General features: G+C 40.5%; 1 protein-coding gene and 1 long non-coding RNA gene across 3 annotated transcripts in view; one reads left to right on the forward strand and one right to left on the reverse strand.

The window, feature by feature from the left end:
• Nucleotides 1-1954: 1954 nt before the first annotated feature.
• On the reverse strand, nt 1955-5827 carry LOC102393132. Its single transcript, XR_328707.4, has 2 exons — nt 5501-5827; nt 1955-4793 (listed from the first exon to the last, which is right to left on the reverse strand). It is a non-coding gene; the product is annotated as an uncharacterized LOC102393132 (long non-coding RNA).
• The window catches only part of IL7 (interleukin 7), a 59428-nt gene continuing 41438 nt past the window's right edge, over nt 4787-22776 (forward strand). For both annotated transcript variants that reach the window (XM_006071477.4, XM_006071479.4), the window contains exons 1-2: nt 4787-5093; nt 11364-11497. In XM_006071477.4, the coding sequence (XP_006071539.1) occupies nt 5084-5093; nt 11364-11497 (144 nt within the window). In that variant the 5' untranslated portion in view covers nt 4787-5083. The remainder of the gene's footprint in view (nt 5094-11363; nt 11498-22776) is intronic.

Raw genomic sequence — 22776 nt, forward strand, 5'->3', positions numbered from 1 at the left:
TCATCATCTCTTTGTGACATTTGGAAATACTGATAATTAATCTGTTTTGAAATTCTCTCTGACTCCTGGGATGCTAAGCCAACATCTCTCTTACTTCATGCTCTATTGTTTGTCAGTTTGCTGTTTGGCACCCAGTTCTCCACCTACCCTTAATTCCCACATCTCCAGTTTCCTCCTGGCACTGACTGACTCTTTCCTTTCTTTGAAATTGCAGGTTGGATGATTTCATTCATTTTCATGGTTCAAGCAATTATTCACATGCTGATATGCATATTTCCAGCAGTTCCTGACATTTTGAAGTGGCCATTTTGATTAAGCCTTCAGAAGAATCCTTTTCATTTTCATTCTTGAAATGCTTGAAACTGGTAGTCTCATCTTATCCCTAGGTTGCATCCCACAAAATAAAATAGGTTTCATTATTGAGCTCAAATCAGTCATATAGTGCTTAAACATTACAGTTTCTAGAAAACAACAGAATTCCCAAATACCTTTATCAAGCTAAGAAAATTAGACAAAAATAGCCCTGGCTCAGTTGAATATGATATGAAGATCAAACACACACAAATTATGAATATAATTGAAAAATTAAAATGTTAGCAAATTGAATTTAGCATTATGGTAAATTTGTGGTTTATTCAGGAGCAACTGGAGAAGGAAATGGCAACCCACTCCAGTATTCTTGCATAGAGAATCCTGTGGATACAGGAGCCTGGTGGGCTGCTGTCTATAGGGTCACATAGAGTCGGACTCAACTGAAGCAACTGAGCATGCATGCATGCATTGGAGAAGGAAATGGCAACCCACTCCAGTGTTCTTGCCTGAAGAATCCCAGGGACGGGGGAGCCTGGTGGGCTGCCGTCTATGGGGTCGCACAGAGTCAGACACGACTGAAGTGACTTAGCAGCAACAGCAGGAGCAACAAGAAAAAACATGACCATGTAAATAAATTCTAAATAGTCATTTGATATAACTGAAAATTCATTGTCAAGCTCAGGCTTGAAAATCAAGCAGATCTGCTTTAGAATTAAAGTTTATTCACTTAAAGCTATTTTTCCATTGAATGGGTGTGTTGTTATTCATCATTCAGTCGTGTCCAACTCTTTGAGAGCCCATGATCTATATAGCCCACCAGGCTCCTCCCTCTGTCCATGGAATTCTCCAGGCAAGAAGACTGGCGTGGGTAGCCATTCCCTTCTCCAGGGGATCTTCCTGACTCAGGGATTGAACCCAGGTCTCCTGGACTGCAGGCAGATTCTTTACCATATGAGCCACCAGGTAAACTAATCTATTTTGGATCCTAGTTTCACTAATTTTTAAAACAGGCCTAGACTTCCTTAAAACTCTAGTTTGAAATACATCTCAAATTTTCCTTTTCATAATACTTTTAAATTAATGTTAAATTCTACATTTTAAATTAATGTTAAATTCTACATTTAACATCTGTTTTCTCCACTAAGCTGAAATCACCTTGATGACCTGTGTTGCTGTCCACAGTGTGTAGCTTAATATGTGTGAGTATGCATGACCAGTTACAGAATTTGTGGGGCCCAATGCAAAGTGAAAATGAGAGTTCCTTTGTCCAAAAATAATTAAGAATTTCAAGACAGTGACTGCAGAGCATTAAACCAAATCTATAGCCCTTCTAAGCACAGGTCCCATGTGTTCTACACGAACACATGCCCATAAATCTGTTTTGTGTGTGTGTGTGTGTTTGAAATATGTTGAATATTATGCCTGGAAAATTAAGCTACAGGAACTTCAGAAAATACTGATAGAATGATAGCTAGCATTCAGATCTCAGACTATAAAAAATGGTCATATTATGTTGGGTAAAAATAGTTCAGATAATTATCAAGAAAAGATTTTCAGATTACCGATAATGAACTATTTAGACTGAAGATTGTGGAACATTTAAAAAGACATTCATTAACATCAAACAATTCTCTCTTTAAGCTGACATTCATATGGTTTTATTTCCATTTTTTCAAGTACATTGTATTAATCATTCTGAGAATGTTGTCTTCTTTCTTAATATTTATTGGTTATAACTCATAAACTTTATATACTATTTTGTTTCCATATTGGCTTTTCTGCACTGTTGGGTCTATAAGTGGACTTGATGGTAACCACCCAGCTTTTCTAATCACAAACATTGGCATATAAAAATTCATGACATTTCTTTTATCCTTATCTATCTGTCTAATAAAAAATAATGTTCATTTTATCAAAATATCAACTACAAATTTAAGAATACATTTTGGAATTTTGTCCCAAATGGTACTAATTCTGCCATAGACAGAAAAAGAATAACTTGAAGTTAGAAAGTGCCCATTTGCATATAATAATAAAAATGCCCAATGATTTACGAATATTTTTTTCAGAGAGATTCTTCACATTTAGGGTCAGAGTCTGGTGAGGAATTTACATCTCCTCTCAGAGCTCTGAATAATTTTCCCTCATGCTTCCCAAGAGTTCACTTATGCACAAGCTCTTGTTCAACCAAGTTTTACAGGGATTGCATGAAAAAGGAAGACGGATTTCCTGCTGAGCAAGTTATTGATGGATGCTCTTTTATCTGTCCCGGAAAAGTTAAAAAAATAAAAACTGCAGGCTATATGCAGTTACATGCCTCAATTCTGCTGTCAGGGATTTTAAATAAATCAATAACCAACATAGTCGTGTTTAATTACAAAATTCATTTTTACTTTTCACTCCAGCCTCCTGTTTCTCCACTCCCCATCTCCACCCTAAGTTCCAGTCAGATGGAAATACGTGACACCCCCCCAACCCCCGCCACATTCTGCCTCCTGTTCTTGTTCGTTTCCCTTGTTGTCTTCCCCTTTCCTCCTATTTTCCTCCTGTCTTCACAAACTGTCTCTTCCACACATGTTCTCATTCATGCATCTCACTCAATTGTCCTCTCTCATTCTTTCACTTTCTGCATTGCTGTGTACTAGATACTTTCTTTTTCTTTTCACATGACATATTGGAATCCCAGTTCCCAGACCAGGGATCGAACCCACAACCCCTGTATTGGAAGGGAGGAGTCTTAACCAATGGACCACCAGGGAAGTCCTAGATGCTCATCTAAGTGGAAGTCAGCTTGGCTGGACACAGGGAGGAAAAAAGTCATGGGTACCAGAGAGCCAGGGAGGGCAGCAGGAGCCCAGATCACTCAGGGCCATGAAAGCCCCATGTACAGCGGGAAGTGGTCAGGGGGTGGTCACAGAAAATGGCAAATGTAAATCAATATCCTGCTGCTATGAAGAGAATGAAGAGGTTGTGGGCAAGAATAGAAACTGGAAGGTCCCTAGACAGCAGGGTTTTAATGGTTAACCTTAGGCAATTCACAGAATAGATTTGCAATTTATTTTAGAGGTATTGCTGACAGGACTTGCCTATGGACTGGATGTGAGAAGTGAGGCTAAAAGAGGAATAGAAATCCAAGTTTCAGCCTTAAGCAACACTGCTTCACCCTCTATTTCATTTTTTTTTTCTCTCTGCTTTCTTTTCCTTTTTTCTTTGTTCACACTATCAAAGAATCTGAAATGCTCACATCATCAAGTTAATTGACCTGCTTGGGTCTCAATTGAGAACTCACAAATTCCAGGAACTTGTCCTGAGGTCCCCACACTGGAGCAAAGCCATACCCACACTACATGTGACTCTGTTTCTGTCCTGGCATCAATTTCTACATTGTTCACAGGACTTCTAACCCAAGGATCCCAAGTGTGGACTCTAGAGCTGATTTACAGTAGGTTTGTGTTCCACATTTGTTACTAACCAGGGGAGTGAATTCGGGCATATACTTAAGGAAGTCTTAGTTCCCACAAAATTATCTACCACAGAGGCAATTTTGCCTGAGATGACATATATAAAAGGATTAGCACAATACTAGTACAGAACAAATGCTAGGTAAATGATAGCCATAATATTATTATCACTGTTATTTCTTTACATCACCCACCTTCATTTAAGCAGGGTTTCTGCAGAATATCAGAAACCGAACCAAGACAGAAAATATCTAAATAATTCAGGTTTAGAAGAAAAAAAAAGATAAACTTTTGTTTATCTTATAAACTTATCTTTATCTAATAAGCTTCTGTAAACACACAGTCACAATGGATAATTTGATTTATTAGCCAATTCAGACAAACGCACAAGGGAGACATTGTTAGGAGCTATTATCGGTCTCCACTTTCTCCACCTAATTTGGGCTTTAATTTCTAGGTCCAAAGATAGCTCTTACCAGAGGAGACTGACCCACTGCTTTATTTTCCTTTGAGATCTCACCTGAGCAGGTGCATGTACAAAAGACAGAGAGGAAAGAGACCAAGAGAGGTTAGAGAGGCCGAGGGAGTGGCCCGTGGCCCTCTTAATCATTCATCATTCTTTACTTCCTTTTTTTTTTTTTTAAACAAGAGGACTTGGCATCGTCCACCACCACATCCGCGGCAAGAGCTGCTACGCCTCCTCCCTGGTTCCCGCTTGCAATAGCCCAGCTCTCGCCCCACACATTTGCGGCTTCTGTGGACTCATTAGCAACCGATGCTTTTAGATCCTAGTCGCCTAATTTTGCCAAGGCGGCTAGAGGTCATTTGGGAAGTCTTTTGCCTCAAATCGCCCGGAATCAGAAGACCAACTCATTCCTCCTGCGGTGCTTTGGAAATCCGCGCGCTCCTCTGGTCTTGGTCCAGGCGCACAGGAAGCGCTCGGGGAGGACGCAGGTGACCAGGAGAAGGGAGGCGGGGGGTGCTGTGAAGGCGCCCCAGTGATTAACTTGGAGATCGAACCTGCAGACCAAGCGCAAAGTAGAAACTGAAAGTACACTGCCGGCTGATCCTACGGAAGTTATGGGAAAGGCAAAGCGCAGAGCTGGGCCCTGGTGTGTGCCGCCCCCCTTGGGATGGATGAAACAGCAGGCTCGGCGTGGGTAGGAGGAACCAGCGACAGAGACGGCCCTACCCGGCACGGACTCCCGGTAACTCCGCGGAAGACCAGGGTCCTGGGAGTGACTATGGGCGGTGAGAGCGTGCTCCTGCTGCAGTTGCGGTCATCATGACCACGCCCGCTCCCGCAGACCATGTTCCATGGTAAGCGCTCCTCTCTCGGGCGCAGAAATTCGCGCGCCCGGCACTCCCGGGGACTCGGACGCGCTGCGGGGCCCCGCGCCCAGGCACGTCCGGGAACAGCCTGGCCTTGCACTTTGGACCTGCGGAGAGCCCGGGCTCTGCCCCGGGGCAGCCGGCGACCGCGCCCGAGTACCCTGGCCCATTGCCACTTGCACCTGGCAAGCTGCGTGGGAGCCTCGGTCCCCGACGCCGGCCCTCTGTCCCCGAGACCCGGCGCTGCAGCCTCCGCGCCGTTCAGCGGTGGCAGCCTGCGCCCAGGACCCGGGGTAACAATGCGCTCCGTCCTTCTCCCGGAGCCAGCGCCGCCCGCTGTCAACCGAGCGCCCAACCCACCCACCCCGGGCGCCTGGTCGCGCCGAGATACTCACCGGCGCCCCGGGATCTGCGAGGATGTGGGCTCTTACAGCTCCAAATCCTTAGAGAAGTGAAAGCGAAGCTCCCACGGGACACGCTTTTAAACCCCAAAGGGACAGGTCTCCGGAAAACCCCGTTTTCACCCACTTACTGAGGCTGGGAGTTTCCGACTGGGGCTGTACCCGGTGTCTTTTGCTGGGAAACCAAGTGCTCTGGGCTGGCACTGAGAAGGGACACTTTGGGTTTTGTTTTGTTTGTTCTAAATGGGTGCTCCTTGACGGAGGCAGAATTAACAGGCATAATTCTACATTTTAGACCCTTGCTGAGACCGAGTAGATTTTACATGTGTGGAATACGAATTTAAAATGGGCAAGGACAGAGTTGAAGCGATGGCGTTAGCAGCCATACGGCTAGTATAGAGTCCAAAAGTTGGCTAGGGGAAAAAAAAAAAAAAAAAAAAAACAAAAAAAGATGTGCTGGGGGGATTGGGGGGAAGGGAAATGTACTTAGGGAGGGATCGCCTGAGGAAAATTCTGCTGTTTTACAGTAAATACTTCCTCTATCAAAAGGAGACGAATGGGGAGGGGGCCAGAATAGACAGGAGGTTGTTGTCCTGTTTGATGCCTTTCCTGGCTGCACCTTTAGATTAGAAGAGCTTTTTGCCCACTCACAGGTATTCAAGCATCAAAAAGTGACATAGTCCAGAAGTACCTGATCAGTAACAAAATAAAGGAGTAGGGTTTAGAGTATAGAGAATTCTTAATGGGCCTCCTCTAGAAGTTTAATATAGAATTAGAAATTAGATATATTCCTGTTTTCCTTACAATGCCCACCGAGCTTCTGCACTTACTTCTTTCTGGATGGCTCCCAGCTCTTATCCTCCCATCACCTCTGATCTAGAGCAGAGAGGTAAAGCAAGAGGAGGAAGCTAAGGTGTCCATTACTGACAAGGAGGAAGCTAAGGTGTCCATTACTCTATTTCCTGAATATCTACACTAATCATGTAGCATAAGTTATCAGCAACCAAAATATTAGAATTCTAAACTCCTAATAATAATTACTCTGAGTAGCTATCTGCAGTTTGTTCCAATAGATTTCATTAGAGGTTTCATTACTTTTTATCCTTTCCCTTTGACACTTCTTTTGGAAGTTGAAGTAGTTGAGGACCTCCTATGTGGTCCTTGATGATTGTGCTCTCTCGTTTTGATAATTTAATTATTTGAGGACCCAAAAATGGAATAATGGTACAAATGGAGAACTGAGGAAGATTAGAAAGCCTGAAGAAGTTTAAAGAGAATTACACAGGGCATCATAACAATACTGAAATACCTTAGACAAAAATGGAAGAGGTTACTTTGTAGGACCACATTACATGTTGATTTCTCTGTGATGTGAGCTATTCTTTTACTGGCTGCACCTGTGACACATAACCTAATGTAATAAAACCAAACAGTCAATGTCTTTTTCCCCTTAAATAGGATTATGTGGTGTAATGTTTCAGAGCTTGGCCAAGGAAGCACCACAGTGAGTTTCATGTGGAGAAAGATGGGGTTTTTGCACATTTCCCTTGAGGACACACACGCAGTTATTTTTATAGGAAGCAGTGTAGCTCAGTGGCTGAAAGCTTAGTTTCTAGACTTTTCAACCTGACAATCTTGGATTTGAATCCTGACTCTTATAAAACTCATTTTATCTGGGGAAAAATTTGGGCCCCAGATTCTCCATCTGCCAAAATGTTTAGTAATTGATAGTACTTACCTCAAGAAATGGTTATGGGATTAAATGAAATACTGTATATAGTATTATAGGATGGCTTCAGAAATGTCTATCTGCTGTTTATCATAGGACTTATGGATAGAATTTATAATCTAATCAATATGTTTGTGGCAAATATTAGAATTCTTTGTGTGAACATAAAATTGATTTTAGAACCTTTAAAAGCTGGTTTTCATATATGATTATTTCCTACTTTTTATTTATTCACTCGTTTATGCCAATTGCTCATACTAAAGCCAAATCTTATATATTCAGATAATGTCTTTCATGAAAATAGGTCTATGTAATGTGTACAGTAGACAGTCAATACACACTGATTGGTCTTAAACAGTAATGAAAGATTGGATTTGAAGGATTGTAGAAACTAATTTGTTTACGTTCACTTTGACCCCATAACTTAAGCATCTGAGGATTGAATGTATTATTTGGCTTAATATAAAAACCACAAGACTTTTTTAGACAGCCATCATTCTGGTTTAACCAAATTCCCTACTGAAAACAAATTCTCCAGTTTCAATCCCTTCAGGAAATCTAAAGAAAATTCCACAAGCCCAAGCTTGCCTTGCATTATTCTTTACGGTTTATCTTTTTTTGTAACCTAAGGGAAAGGTCAAGGTGGGGGGGGATAGGGTTGGTAGTCTATGCATAATCTAAACGTAAAAGCAGAGTCCTTTCCTATTGTGACAACAATGTCAAAAGCAGGCTCAAACTAGGCAATATTAATATGTTACTCTCTATGTGGTATGGAGAAAAGACTTCAGTTGAAGGCAAGTCATTAATGAGAAATCTAGGAACCTCTGAGACCTGGGTTTGAAGCACTGCAATGTATTTGCAACATTGTCCATCAGGGGATTTCAAGTTTAAAGAGTTACTGTATTTGGATGGCTAGGTAGATTCTTAGAATTAAGGTGCTTACGAGTTGAAAGGGATATCAAGGGATCAGTTAGTCTGAGGTTTTCATTTTACAAATTAGGGAAGTGAAGATTTTGAGATGCTCTGTTCTTTAAGTGGTCTCAAGATTAACCCATTTCCACACCAAGACAAAGCCTCCAAATCTCCCTCTGTACTTTGTGTTGCCCGAGGCTATCTGGAGCTGAGCTGCTGGTGGTGATTTAATTCCTAAGTCATGTCTGACTCTTTTGTGGCCCCGTGAACTGTAGCCTGCCAGGCTCCTCTGTCCATGGGATTTCCCAGGCAAGCATAATGGAATGAGTTGACATTTTCTTCTCCAGGGGATCTTCCCAACCCAGGAATTGAACCCATGTCTCTTGCATTGCAGATTCTTTACTGCCAAGCCACCAGGGAAGCCCAGGGCTGACCTATTTAACAAGTTAAGTCGCTCAGTCGTGTCTGACTCTCTATGACCCCGTGGACTGTAGCCCACCAGGCTCCTCCATCCATGGGATTCTCCAGGCAAGAATACTGGAGTGGGTTGCCATTTCCTTCTCCAGGGGATCTTCCCAACCCGGGGATTGAACCCAGGTCTCCCACATTGCGAGCAGACGCTTTAACCTCTGAGCCACCAGGAAAGCCCATTTAACAACAATAGTGGCAGCCAAAGACACTCTACAGATAAGGCAAATATTGTTTTAGAATTGCACAAAAAAGACTTAATTCCCCACTAAGTCATCATTTGAAAGCATTGATAAAATACCATCCAATGACCAAATGGATCAATGTGAATTTTGGGAGCACTCATTACTGAAATTTGGAATGAAGAGGGCACAATAAGTAGTGCTCAGAAAAAATAAAACTGCCTCCTAAATCGAAGTGTAAAATGTGGACCTTTGAAATAACATTTATGTACAATAGTAAAAATGTCTCCTTTTCATTCTAATGTTTAATTATTTTGTTTTTATTCCTTTAAAGCTCATTTCAAGTTATATGGTGTATAAACTTTCCTTATCCTCTATTCCTCCTGAAGTATCCCTGCCAGACACCTTTAAGATGACAGAGAAAAGAAAAAGTTTGGCTCTGCACTATCTATACAAACCTAATTACAAAGTTAGGATGCTAAATAATTAGCAATTGATCATTGTTTGAGAATCTTCAGGTGAGAGAGACAATAGTAGAAGAGAGGTGGAGATAGATAATAGAACCTGGAGGTAGTTTTCATTTAGATCAAAATGATGACATGTTATTAAAAGATTATGGGTAGGCTTCCCTGGTGGCTCAGTGGTAAAGAATCCGCCTACTGATGCAGGAGACATGAGTTCAATTCCTGATCTGGGAAGATCCCACATGTCCCAGGGCAACTAAGCCCGTACACCACAACTATTGAAGCTGTGCTCCAGAGCCTGGGGACCACAACTCCTAAAGCCTGTGTGCCCTAGAGCTGGTGCTCTTCAACAAGAGAAGTCATGGTGATGAGAAACCCGTGCTCCACAACTAGAGAAAAGCCCACACAACAAGGAAAACCCAGCACAACCAAAAATAAATAAATAAATAAGATTATTTTTTAGAAAGATTATGGGCATTTATGATCAAATCCTGGTGAAGCAATTGGCTCAGGTTAGAATCCAGACCTGGCACCTACTATTTATGTTTAACAAAAAGATTAACTACCTGGTAGGACCCTTTGGATCTTTAGAGACAGTAAGTATAAGGCACTGAACAGTGCTTGGTACATGACAGGTACTCAGTTAAAGGTAACTAGCATCATCATCCGGAGAAGGCAATGGCAACCCACTCCAGTACTCTTGCCTGGAAAATCCCAGGGACGGGGGAGCCTGGTGGGCTGCCGTCTATGGGGTCGCACAGAGTCGGACATGACTGAAGCGACTTAGCAGTAGCAGCAGCAGCATCATTAATCTCCTAAGTGAATTTTTGCTCATCATGCGTACAGAAACTTAGTGTCAGAGCTTTGAGTAGATCTTGCTTCTCATTTTGTTTTTCTTACCTTGTTAAATGTCAGTATGAAGATTTGATGTGAGATTCATGTTTGTTCCTCTATCTGCTATCCAGTCTACATTCTCTATTGTAAATATATGGGTCACTAACAGCACACAATTTAATGGGGAGAGTTACTCACTTTTGTATGACAGATAATGATGTAATAGATTATAATGTTATCGGGAAGTTTATGATATATTAGACAGTCTTTAGTTCCTTGGGTTCCAAGCAGCATTGTTTGTAATCTTAATCAGGAATAGGCATACATGTGAAATGTCTTGCACTCAATGAGAATAGTAAAAGTTCACTGGTGAAAGTCACAGGAAATACATTGTCATCAACACTCAATAGTTTACAGAAAGATTCAAACAAGACACTCTGGCAAGCTTGTGAAGAAATAAAATAAGTCCCCATAAAACCAGATTTTAATCCCTCAGGGAATCCCTAGCTTTCTATCAGTGTATTACTATTGCCAAAAGTGATGTCATTTATAATTTCATCCCTTTTGATTAAAAAATGCCCCTAAATAAGAAGACATTTAAAAACAGATATAAATAATTAGTTAACAGGGTATGAATTTATTTATTGTTTTCCTAACATGTCAAGAAGCTAAACAGGGCTGTGTTTGAAGAGAATGTGAGTCTCTGGGCATTTAGAAATAGAAGATACTGAAAAGATAAGGGGTCTTATAATATAAATGTCCACTTTGTACCAGTTCTAGGAAAGGTAAGCCTTCTAAGGTCCATTATTAAAAGGAAAGAATATAATCATAGTGCCATACTGTGGAGATAAACTTCCTACGATGTTGCCTCCAGGAAACAGCTGGACACTTGATCGGCCACCAAGTTTTACATAAATATACAGTCACGTGCCATAGATCATAAACTTTCAAGAATTTCTCATTTTTAACCCATAGTTTACCTGTTTTTCTGTCGACGGAGCAAAGAGACTTTGCTGTCATCACACCTGTTCTGCACTATCCCAGAGTTATATCTGAATTCAAATGAAAGAAACCTAGACTCCAAAATATTGTCTTACTTTGGCTGTTACATAATAATGAACTTTGGAGTTTTTCCCTACACTCCGCAGAAGCAAGATACATTTAAAAAATTCTTAGAAATTAGTGGTCAGGCCAATTGAAACACTGCCATCAGATGATATAATATGACTTAAAACATTTGGCTGATTCTTACTTACTGTTGAATTCAGTTTCTTTTAGGTATATCTTTGGAATTCCTCCCCTGATCCTTGTTCTGTTGCCAGTAGCATCATCTGATTGTGATATTAGCGGTAAAGACGGTGGAGCATATCAGAATGTTCTAATGGTCAACATCGATGACTTGGTATGTGTTCGTTTTCCTCGCATTTTAACTCATTGGCAAAATTTTATATGTACTGTTGGTATGCAGTTTTATATTTTAGTATTTACTTATATTCTTTGAAAGAGAGTGAAATAACTAAAAAATAAAAGTGAATGGGGGCTAACAGTATTATTTTTTTTTTAGAGTTGTCATCATTATATCCTTTAAAAAGAATTCTTTCCTAGACTCCAGACTCATCAATCCTAGTTCCCTTCACTACCAAAATTTTTCTGAACATAATTTAGCATAACTCTCTGCATCTCCTTATCTTCCATTGACAGTCCATATAAAAGCATTATACTGTGGCTTCCCTGGTAGCTCAGACGGTAAAACATCTGTCTGCAATGCTGGAGACCCAGGTTCGATCCGTGGGTCAGGAAGATCCCCTGGAGAAGGAAATGGTAACCCACTCCGGTAGTCTTGCCTGGAAAATCCCATGGACAGAGGAGCCTGGTAGTCTACAGTCCATGGGGTTGCAAAGAGTCGGACATGATTGACAGTCCATATAAAAGCATTGTATTTGAAGAAGGAAAATAACAGAATATATAGTTTAAAATTTATTGTGAAGGGATTTCCCTGGAAGTCCAGTGGTAAGACTCCATGCTTCCACTACAGGGGAATGTGTTTGATCCCTGGTCAGGGAACTAAAATCGAAAAATTATCATGAAGAGAAAGAGTATAGTTATTTTATTTTATCTGAATGTGTGTATTGGCATATACTTAAGTATTTTATATATATATATAATTTGCTGTGCTATTTTTTACTTACTTTGGACATTTTTTGTTAACAGCTATTATTCTTTAGGGTAGTTTTAGGTTTACAGAAAAGTTGAGGAGAATGTAGAGAATTCCCACATACCCAACCCTCCCTCTGTACAATTTCCCCTGTAATTAACATCTTGCATTTGTGTGGTACATTAGTTACAATCGATGAACCAATATTGATACATTGTTATTAACTAAATCCCATAGTTGACATTAGTGTTTGTTTCTTGTGTTGCACAGTTATATGGTTTTTGACAAATGGGTAATGTCCTGTATCCACCCTGACAGTATCATGCAAATAGTTTCACCATCCTTAAAAATTCCCTGTGCTCCACTGATTCATACTTCCCTCCCTCCTCTTAACCCATGGCAACCACAGATCTGTTTATGGTCTCTGCGGTTAGCCTCTCAAAAATGTCATATAGTTAGAATCATGCAGTTTGTAGCTTTTTTAGACTGGATTCTTTGATTTAGCAATGTGTATTTAAGGTTCTTCCCTGCCTTTTTGTGGCTTGATAGCTCATTTCATTTTATTGTTGAATAAAATTCCATCAAATGGATGTACTACAGTTTGTTTCTCCATTCACTGATTGAAGGATATGTCTTGGTTGCTTCTAATTTTTGACAATTATGAATCAGTTCAGTTCAGTTCAGTTCAGTTGCTCAGTTGTGTCCTACTCTTTGCGACCCCTTGAATCGCAGCACGCCAGGCCTCCCTGTCCATCACCAGCTCCCGGAGTTCACTCAGACGCACGTCCATCAAGTCAGTGATGCCATCCAGCCATCTCATCCTCTGTCATCCCCTTCTCCTCCTGCCCCCAATCCCTCCCAGCATCAGAGTCTTTTCCAATGAGTCAACTCTTCGCATGAGGTGGCCAAAGTACTGGAGTTTCAGCTTTAGCATCATTCCTTCCAAAGAAATCCCAGGGCTGATCTCCTTCAGAATGGACTGGTTGGATCTTCTTGCAGTCCAAGGGACTCTCAAGAGACTTCTCCAACACCACAGTTCAAAAGCATCAATTCTTCAGTGCTCAGCCTTCTTCACAGTCCAACTCTCATATCCATAAATGACCACTGGAAAAACCATAGCCTTGACTAGACAGACCTTTGTTGGCAAAGTAATGTCTCTGCTTTTGAATATGCTAGCTAGGTTGGTCATAACTTTCCTGCCAAGGAGTAAGTGTCTTTTAATTTCATGGCTGCAGTCACCATCTGCAGTGATTTTCGAGCCCAGAAAAATAAAGTCTGACACTGTTTCCACTGTTTCCCCATCTATTTCCCATGAAGTGATGGGACCAGATGCCATGATCTTCATTTTCTGAATGTTGAGCTTTAGCCAACTTTTTCACTCTCCACTTTCACTTTCATCAAGAGGCTTTTGAGTTCCTCTTCACTTTCTGCCATAAGGGTGGTGTCATCTGCATATCTGAGGTTATCGATATTTCTCCCGGCCATCTTGATTCCAGCTTGTGTTTCTTCCAGTCCAGCGTTTCACATGATGTACTATGCATAGAAGTTAAATAAGCAGGGTGACAATATACAGCCTTGACGAACTCCTTTTCCTATTTGGAACCAGTCTGTTGTTCCACGTCCAGTTCTAACTGTTGCTTCCTGACCTGCATACAAATTTCTCAAGACGCAGATCAGGTGGTCTGGTATGCCCATCTCTTTCAGAATTTTCCACAGTTCATTGTGATCCACACAGTCAAAGGCTATGGCATAGTCAATAAAGCAGAAATCAATGTTTTTCTGGAACTCTCTTGCTTTTTCCATGATCCAGCTGATGTTGGCAATTTGATCTCTGGTTCCTCTGCCTTTTATAAAACCAGCTTGAACATCAGGAAGTTTACAGTTCACATATTGCTAAAGCCTGGCTTGGAGAATTTTGAGCATTACTTTACTAGCATGTGAGATGAGTGCAATTGTGCTGTAGTTTGAGCATTCTTTGGCATTGCCTTTCTTTGGGATTGGAATGAAAACTGACCTTTTCCAGTCCTGTGGCCACTGCTGAGTGTTCCAAATTTGCTGGCATATTGAGTGCAGCACTTTCACAGCATCATCTTTCAGGATTTGGAATAGCTCAACTGGAATTCCATCACCTCCACTAGCTTTGTTCGTAGTGATGCTTTCTAAGGCCCACTTGACTTCACATTCCAGGATGTCTGGCTCTAGGTCAATGATCACACCATCATAATTATCTGGGTCATGAAGATCTTTTTTGTACAGTTCTTCTGTGTATTCTTGCCATCTCTTCTTAATATCTTCTGTTTCTGTTAGGTACATACCATTTCTGTCCTTTATGAGCATAAAGCCTCTACAAACATTCGTGTGCAGGGTTTTGTGTGGACATACATTTTCAACTCATTTGGATAAATTCCTAGGAGAATGATTGGTGGATCATATGGTAAGATTATGTTTAGCTTTGTATTAAACTGCCATGCTGTCTTCCAAAGTGACTGTACCATTTTGCATTCTCAACAGCAATGAATGAGAGCTCCTGTTGCCTTACATTCTTGCCAGCATTTGCTGTTGTCAGTGTTTTAAATTCTAGCCATTCTAATAGATGTTTCATTGTACCTCATTGTACTTTTGATTAGCAGTTCCCTAATGTCATATGATGTTGAACATGCTTCACATACTATTGCCATCTGCATATCTTCATTGGTGAGGTATCAGAACTCACATCCTACCTGACATCCTAACTATACTGAATCTTACTATCCATGATCATGGAATATCCTTCTATTTATTATTTCTTTTATTAGAGTTTTGTGCTTTTCCTCATACCAATCTTGTTCATATTTTGTTAGAACTATACTTAAGCACAGGATATTGTATTTTGGGTAGTTTTGTAAATAGTGTTGTGTTTTGAATTTCAAGTTCCAATTATTTATTGCAGGTATATAGGAGAGCAAGTGACTTTTATATATAACCTTGTATCCTCAAATCTTGCTAGAACTGCTTTTAGTTCCAGGAGGTGGTATTGGTATTGTTGCTATTCTTTAGGATTTTCAACATAGACAAATGATTCATTGACCAAAATTATTTTTTTACAGTTTAAGAGCCATATTAATGTAATAGGATATGTTGATTTAACAGTAATCAGTACTTGAAACCCCAAATGACAAAGCAAACTCTCTCACACATTCATAAGATAGAAATAATTGTCTAATCTTTCCCTTCCTTCCACTCACTCTTTCTCTGCATACTCATACTGAAGGGGCACAGCTCCTTGGGAAATCAGTGTCTTACCTCTTGGGGTGATACAGGAAACTCAAGATGCTATATAACTGCATGCTGTACCACTTCAATATATAGAACTGCTGATGAAAAATGCACACTACATGGTAATTGCCCAGTTTTTCATTTCATGAATTGAGGGCATTTTCTGCATTAAATTATGCTACCAAATTAATATTTTGAGTCAAGAAATGGATTTTACTCTTTACTAACTTTTAAAAACATTATTTATTTATTCATTTTAATTTTTGGTCGTGCTGGATCTTCATTGCTGCCTGTAGGCTTTCTCCAGTTGCAATGAGCAGGGGCTGCTCTCTAGTTGCAGTGCAAGGGCTTCTCATTACAATGGCTTCTCTCGTTGCTGAGCACAGGTTCTAGGGCATGGGGGTTTCAATAACTGCGGTGCAGGGACTTAGTGGAATTTCCTGGATCAGAGAGATTGAACCCGTGTCCCCTGCATTGGTGCATCATTCTTAACCACTGGACACCCCAGGAGAGTCCCTTTACTTAATCACCTTCATTTCCCAAAGGAAAATTCTGAGGCTCAGGGTCACCCTGTTACATGGCAGAGCCAGAATCTGAGCTTCTGCTGTTTACCAGCACACTCTCCTGCCTTCCAGTAGCAATCACTGTGTCATTATATGCATTCAGCCAACATTTATGTGGAGCCTGTTATGTGCCAGTTGTGAAAACCCTGTTGTGTGGTGAGGAGGTGGGGGTGTGGGGGTAGATGCAAAAATAGACCAGATACAGTCCTGTCTTTTAAGGACTTTACATTTGGTGATGGTTAAGTCTTGGTGTGAAGAATGCAAGTTGCAGCTTGAAAAGGAGTGGCTGCCATACTCTCATTTTAAACAAACTGGTTGTGAGTCAGATTTGGAAACAAAGAAATATAAACTGTGTGCTAGGAAAACTTCAATAGATCAGCTTGACACCAGGAGAGAAACCATACTGTGGGTTAATGTGCTGATCTCCAGACCTTTTAGAGTGTACACCATTTAGTAAAACTGTCTTAAGCCTGCACTTCCAGTATACATTTACTTACCTGTTATAGCATTTGCATAGTAATTGTATACATGTTAGTAATGATATATTCCAAACAATAAAAATTTACAAAAGATTAAGAAAAACTGTAGATAGAATTCCTAAAACTTTTCCTTCCATGCTTGCAGTGGATTCTCCATTGTAGACTCTACTTTGAAAAGACCTCTAACATAGTGGAAGACACAAGTGTATATATAACAAGATTGTGAGTTATCTTGATGTGATGTTATTTAGACATAACCAAAAGTCAACAGTGATTTGGTCATAAAATAACATTTAATTTCAGTGCAACTTTTGAGAATTTACTGTGTACAATGTAAGTCATTAGAAAATAAGATAGTCCTTGTTCTTCTATAATTTATGAGGATAAGGTAAACACATGTTACTGTAATAGAAAGTAATGAGTAGTGCATTACAAAGTGGTTTCATACACATCATTTGAGCTTCATAATATCTCTATGACATGATAATAATAATAATCAGTTCAGTTCAGTTGCTCAGTCGTGTCCAACTCTTTGTATCCCATGGACTGCAGAATGCCAGGCTTCCCTGTCCATCACCAACTGCCGGAGCCTGCTCAAACTCATGTTCATCGAGTTGGTGATGCCACCCAATCATCTTATCCTCTGTTAGTTATAATAATAATAACACAAATTCAGGGTTTACTATGTGCCAGCACTGCTCTGACCACTTTCCATGTAATAATTATATAATTCTAATATAATAATTAGATAATTCCATGTAATGAGGAAAGTGAGACCTGAACCACATAGCTGGCAAGTGGCAAAGCTTGAATTCAAATCCAAACAGTCTAGTTCCAGAAAAAGTCCTCATTATGATGAGGCAAAGCAGGCAATAGCCTGTTTTTTTGTTTTTTGATTTTTGTTTTTTTTTTTTTTTGGTGGGGCTGGGGGTAGGGGAAACACATGATAGACAGTTACGGTAATAACATAATGAAAGAAGGGTGTCAGGAACACTGAGAGGGTAACTGATCTGGTTGTATTGTAGGGAAGGGTGAAGCGGAGCTGGACAGACATTTTGAATACATCTGGATGTTAAAATCATCCAGAGGACATCAATAAAGTAGAACTGAGTTGTGGAAGTAAGAAAATAGAAATGATGGAAGCCATGACATAGAATCCATATAAGGTTCAGGTTAAGGGCGAGACTCATTTTTCTACTTAGCTCAGAAGGAATGGAAAGTTCATAATAAATAATAAAGGTCCTATTTCTATATGGTCTACTAAGTAAGGAATTTAGATTCCTAAAACTAGGTTGTCTAAGTTAAATAGAATCAGCACTTTAAGCTTCTTAATATATATTCAGTTCAGTTCAGTTCAGTCACACAGTCGTGTCCAACTCTTTGTGACCCCATGAATCCCAGCACGCCAGGCCTCCCTCTCCATCACCAACACCCGGAGTTCACTCAGACGCACGTCCATCAAGTCAGTGATGCCATCCAGCCATCTCATCCTCTGTCGTCCCCTTCTCCTCCTGCCCCCAATCCCTCCCAGCATCAGAGTCTTTTCCAATGAGTCAACTCTTCGCATGAGGTGGCCAAAGTACTGGAGTTTCAGCTTTAGCATCATTCCTTCCAAAGAAATCCCAGGGCTGATCTCCTTCAGAATGGACTGGTTGGATCTCCTTGCAGTCCAAGGGACTCTCAAGAGTCTTCTCCAACACCACAGTTCAAAAGCATCAATTCTTCGGTGCTCAGCCTTCTTCACAGTCCAACTCTCACATCCATACATGACCACTGGAAAAACCATAGCCTTGACTAGACAGACCTTTGTTGGCAAAGTAATGTCTCTGCTTTTGAATATGCTAGCTAGGTTGGTCATAACTTTCCTTCCAAGGAGTAAGTGTCTTTTAATTTCATGGCTGCAGTCACCGTCTGCAGTGATTTTGGAGCCCAAAAAAATAGAGTCTGACACTGTTTCCACTGTTTCCCCATCTATTTCCCATGAAGTGATGGGACCAGATGCCATGATCTTCATTTTCTGAATGTTGAGCTTTAGCCAACTTTTTCACTCTCCACTTTCACTTTCATCAAGAGGCTTTTGAGTTCCTCTTCACTTTCTGCCATAAGGGTGGTGTCATCTGCATATCTGAGGTTATCGATATTTCTCCCGGCCATCTTGATTCCAGCTTGTGTTTCTTCCAGTCCAGCGTTTCTCATGATGTACTATGCATATAAGTTAAATAAGCAGGGTGACAATATACAGCCTTGACGAACTCCTTTTCCTATTTGGAACCAGTCTGTTGTTCCATGTCCAGTTCTAACTCTTGCTTCCTGACCTGCATACAAATTTCTCAAGAGGCAGGTCAGATGGTCTGGTATTCCCATCTCTTGAAGAATTCTCCACAATTTATTGTGATTCACACAGTCAAAGGCTTTGGCATAGTCAATAAAGCAGAAATAGATGTTTTTCTGGAACTCTCTTGCTTTTTCCATGATCCAGCTGATGTTGGCAATTTGATCTCTGGTTCCTCTGCCTTTTCTAAAACCAGCTTGAACATCAGGAAGTTTACAGTTCACATATTGCTGAAGCCTGGCTTGGAGAATTTTGAGCATTACTTTACTAGCGTGTGAGATGAGTGCAATTGTGCGGTAGTTTGAGCATTCTTTGGCATTGCCTTTCTTTGGGATTGGAATGAAAACTGACCTTTTCCAGTCCTGTGGCCACTGCTGAGTTTTCCAAATTTGCTGCCATGTTGAGTGCAGCACTTTCACAGCATCATCTTTCAGGATTTGAAATAGCTCCACTGGAATTCCATCACCTCCACTAGCTTTGTTTGTAGTGATGTTTTCTAAGGTCCACTTGACTTCACATTCCAGGATGTCTGGCTCTAGACACATTGAGTGATCACACCATAGTGATTATCTGGGTCATGAAGATCTTTTTTGTACAGTTCTTCTGTGTATTTCTTGCCACCTCTTCTTAATATCTTCTGCTTCTGTTAGGTCCACACCATTTCTGTCCTTTAGCAAGCCCATCTTTGCCTGAAATGTTCCCTTGGTATCTCTAATTTTCTTGAAGAGATCTTTAGTCTTTCCCATTCTGTTGTTTTCCTCTATTTCTTTGCATTGATTGCTGAGGAATGCTTTCTTATCTCTTCTTGCTATTCTTTGGAACTCTGCATTCAGATGTTTATATCTTTCCTTTTCTCCTTTGCTTTTCACTCCTCTTCTTTTCACAGCTATTTGTAAGGCCTCCCCAGACAGCCATTTTGCTTTTTTGCATTTCTTTTCCATAGGGATGGTCTTGATCCCTGTCTCCTGTACAATGTCACGAACCTCATTCCATAGTTCATCAGGCACTCTATCTATCAGATCTAGGCCCTTAAATCTATTTCTCACTTCCACTCTATAATCATAAGGGATTTGATTTAGGTCATATCTGAATGGCCTAGTGGTTTTCCCTACTTTCTTCAATTTAAGTCTGAATTTGGCAATAAGGAGTTCATGATCTGAGCCACAGTCAGCTCCTGGTCTTGTTTTTGCTTACTGTATAGAGCTTCTCCATTTTTGGCTGCAAAGAATATAATCAATCTGATTTCAGTGTTGACCATCTGGTGATGTCCATGTGTAGAGTCTTCTCTTGTGTTGTTGGAAGAGGGTGTTTGCTATGACCAGTGCATTTTCTTGGCAAAACTCTATTAGTCTTTGCACTGCTTCATTCTGTATTCCAAGGCCAAACTTGCCTTTTATTCCAGGTGTTTCTTGACTTCCTACTTTTGCTTTCCAGTCCCCTATAATGAAAAGGACATCTTTTTTGGGGTGTTAGTTCTAAAAGGTCTTGTAGGTCTTCATAGAACTGTTCAACTTCAGCATTACTGGTTGGGGCATAGACTTGGATTACTGTGATATTGAATGGTTTGCCTTGGAAATGAACAGAGATCATTCTGTCGTTTTTGAGATTGCATCCAAGTACTGCATTTTGGACTCTTTTGTTGACCGTGTTGGCTACTCCATTTCTTCTGAGGGATTCCTGCCTGCAGTAGTAGATATAATGGTCATCTGAGTTAAATTCACCCATTCCAGTCCATTTTAGTTCGCTGATTCCTAGAATGTCGACATTCACTCTTGCCATCTCTTGTTTGACCACTTCCAATTTGCCTTGATTCATGGACCTGACATTCCAGGTTCCTATGCAATATTGCTCTTTACAGCATCGGACCTTGCTTCTATCACCAGTCACATCCACAGCTGGGCATTGTTTTTGCTTTGGCTCCATCCCTTCATGCTTTCTGGAGTTTTTTCTCCACTGATCTCCAATAGCATATTGGGCACCTACTGACCTGGGGAGTTCTTCTTTCAGTATCCTATCATTTTGCCTTTTCATACTGTTCATGGGGTTCTCAAGGCAAGAATACTGAAGTGGTTTGCCATTCCCTTCTCCAGTGGTCCACATTCTGTCAGATCTCTCCACCATGACCCACCCATCTTGGGTTGCCCTACGGGCATGGCTTAGTTTCATTGAGTTAGACAAGGCTGTGGTCCTAGTGTGATTAGATTGACTAGTTTTCTGTGAGTATGGTTTCAGTGTGTTTGCCCTTTGATGCCCTCTTGCAACACCTACCGTCTTACTTGGGTTTCTCTTACCTTGGGCGTGGGATATCTCTTCATGGCTGCTCCAGCAAAGCGCAGCCACTGCTCCTTATCTTGGACGAGGGGTCTCTCCTCACTGCTGCCCTTCCTGACCTTCAACGTGGGCTAGCTCCTCTAGGCCCTCCTGGGCCCGCGCAGCCACCGCTCATCTGGGTGGGGTAGCTCCTTCCAGCCGCCGTCCCTGGCCTCGGACGTGGGGTAGCTCCTCTCTCGGCCGTTCCTGCGCCGTTGCAGCCTGGCACTCTCGGCCGCTGCTGCCCCTGACCTCAGACGTGGGGTAATTCCTCTTGGCCACCGCCCTTCGGGCATGTATTAGGTAATACATATTATCTAATTCTTTTCCAGAAAGGGCGCATGAATTTACAGTTCTTACAGCAATATATGAGGTCATCATTTTTGTCAGCATTGAGTATTTTTATTTTTGATAATATCTAGCAGGGCAATAGAAAAACAACTTGTTTTGATTTACATTTCTTTGATTGCTTGTGACATTGACTGTTTTTTTTTTACATGTATTCATCATTTATGTTTTTATTTTGCACTGAGATAAAATACAAAGTACTGTTAAAGTGCACAATTTAGTCACTTTACGTATAGTCTCAGGGTGTGCAGTCCTCACCATTATTTACTTCCAGAACATTTCATCACCTCAAAGAATGATAAAACCATTAGCAATAGCTTTCCATTCCTCATCACTAGACTCTGGTAGCTACTAATTTACTTTCTGTTTCTATGGATCTGCCTTTTCTCCATGAGTCATACAAATGGAATCATACAATATGGAGCCTTTTGTATTGGACTTCACTTAGTGTAATGTTTTCAAGCTTAGCCCATACTATAGCATGAATCAGTACTTCATTTCTTCTTATAGATTAATAATCTGTTGAATGGATATACTGTATTTCTGTTTATCCATTCATCAGTTGAATGGATAATTTTTTTCCACTGTTTGGTTATTATGAGTAATGTTTCTTCAAATCTTGGTTATACAAGCTTTTGTGGAATACTCTTTGATATATACCTACAAATGGAATTTCTGGGTCATATGGTTAACGCTGTGTTTAACTTTTCGAAGAAATGCCAAACTATTTCTCAAGTGGCTGCACCGTTTTATACTCACGTCAGCAGTATTTGAGGATTCCAATTCTCCTTGCTGACGTTTTTACTATAGTAATCCTAGTGCTTGTGAAGTGGTTGTCGTTGTTCCTTTGATCTATATTTCACTGATGACTAATGACGTCAAGCATCTTTTCAGTATTGACCATGCTTCTTGGCCATTTGTGTATCTTCCTTGAAGAAATTTTTTTCAAATGTTTTGCTCACTTTTAATTGAGTTGTGTTTTGTTTGGCTGTGAGAGTTTTTAAAATATATTCTGGACACTAGATGTTATCAGATGTGCAATTTGCAAATATTTTCTCCCATTCTTTGCATTTATTTTCCTTTCTTTATGGTGTCTTTTATAGCACAAAAGTTTATCTTGATGAAATTCAACTTATTTACTCTTTCTTTTTTGGTAATGCCTTTGGTAGCATAGTTAAGAAACTATTACCTAATCCAAGATCACAAAGATTTACATTTATATTTTTTCTAAGAACTTTA

The sequence above is a fragment of the Bubalus bubalis genome, chromosome 15 (genome assembly GCF_019923935.1).
Source record: "Bubalus bubalis isolate 160015118507 breed Murrah chromosome 15, NDDB_SH_1, whole genome shotgun sequence".
In the NCBI taxonomy this organism is placed as follows: Eukaryota; Metazoa; Chordata; class Mammalia; order Artiodactyla; family Bovidae; genus Bubalus; species Bubalus bubalis.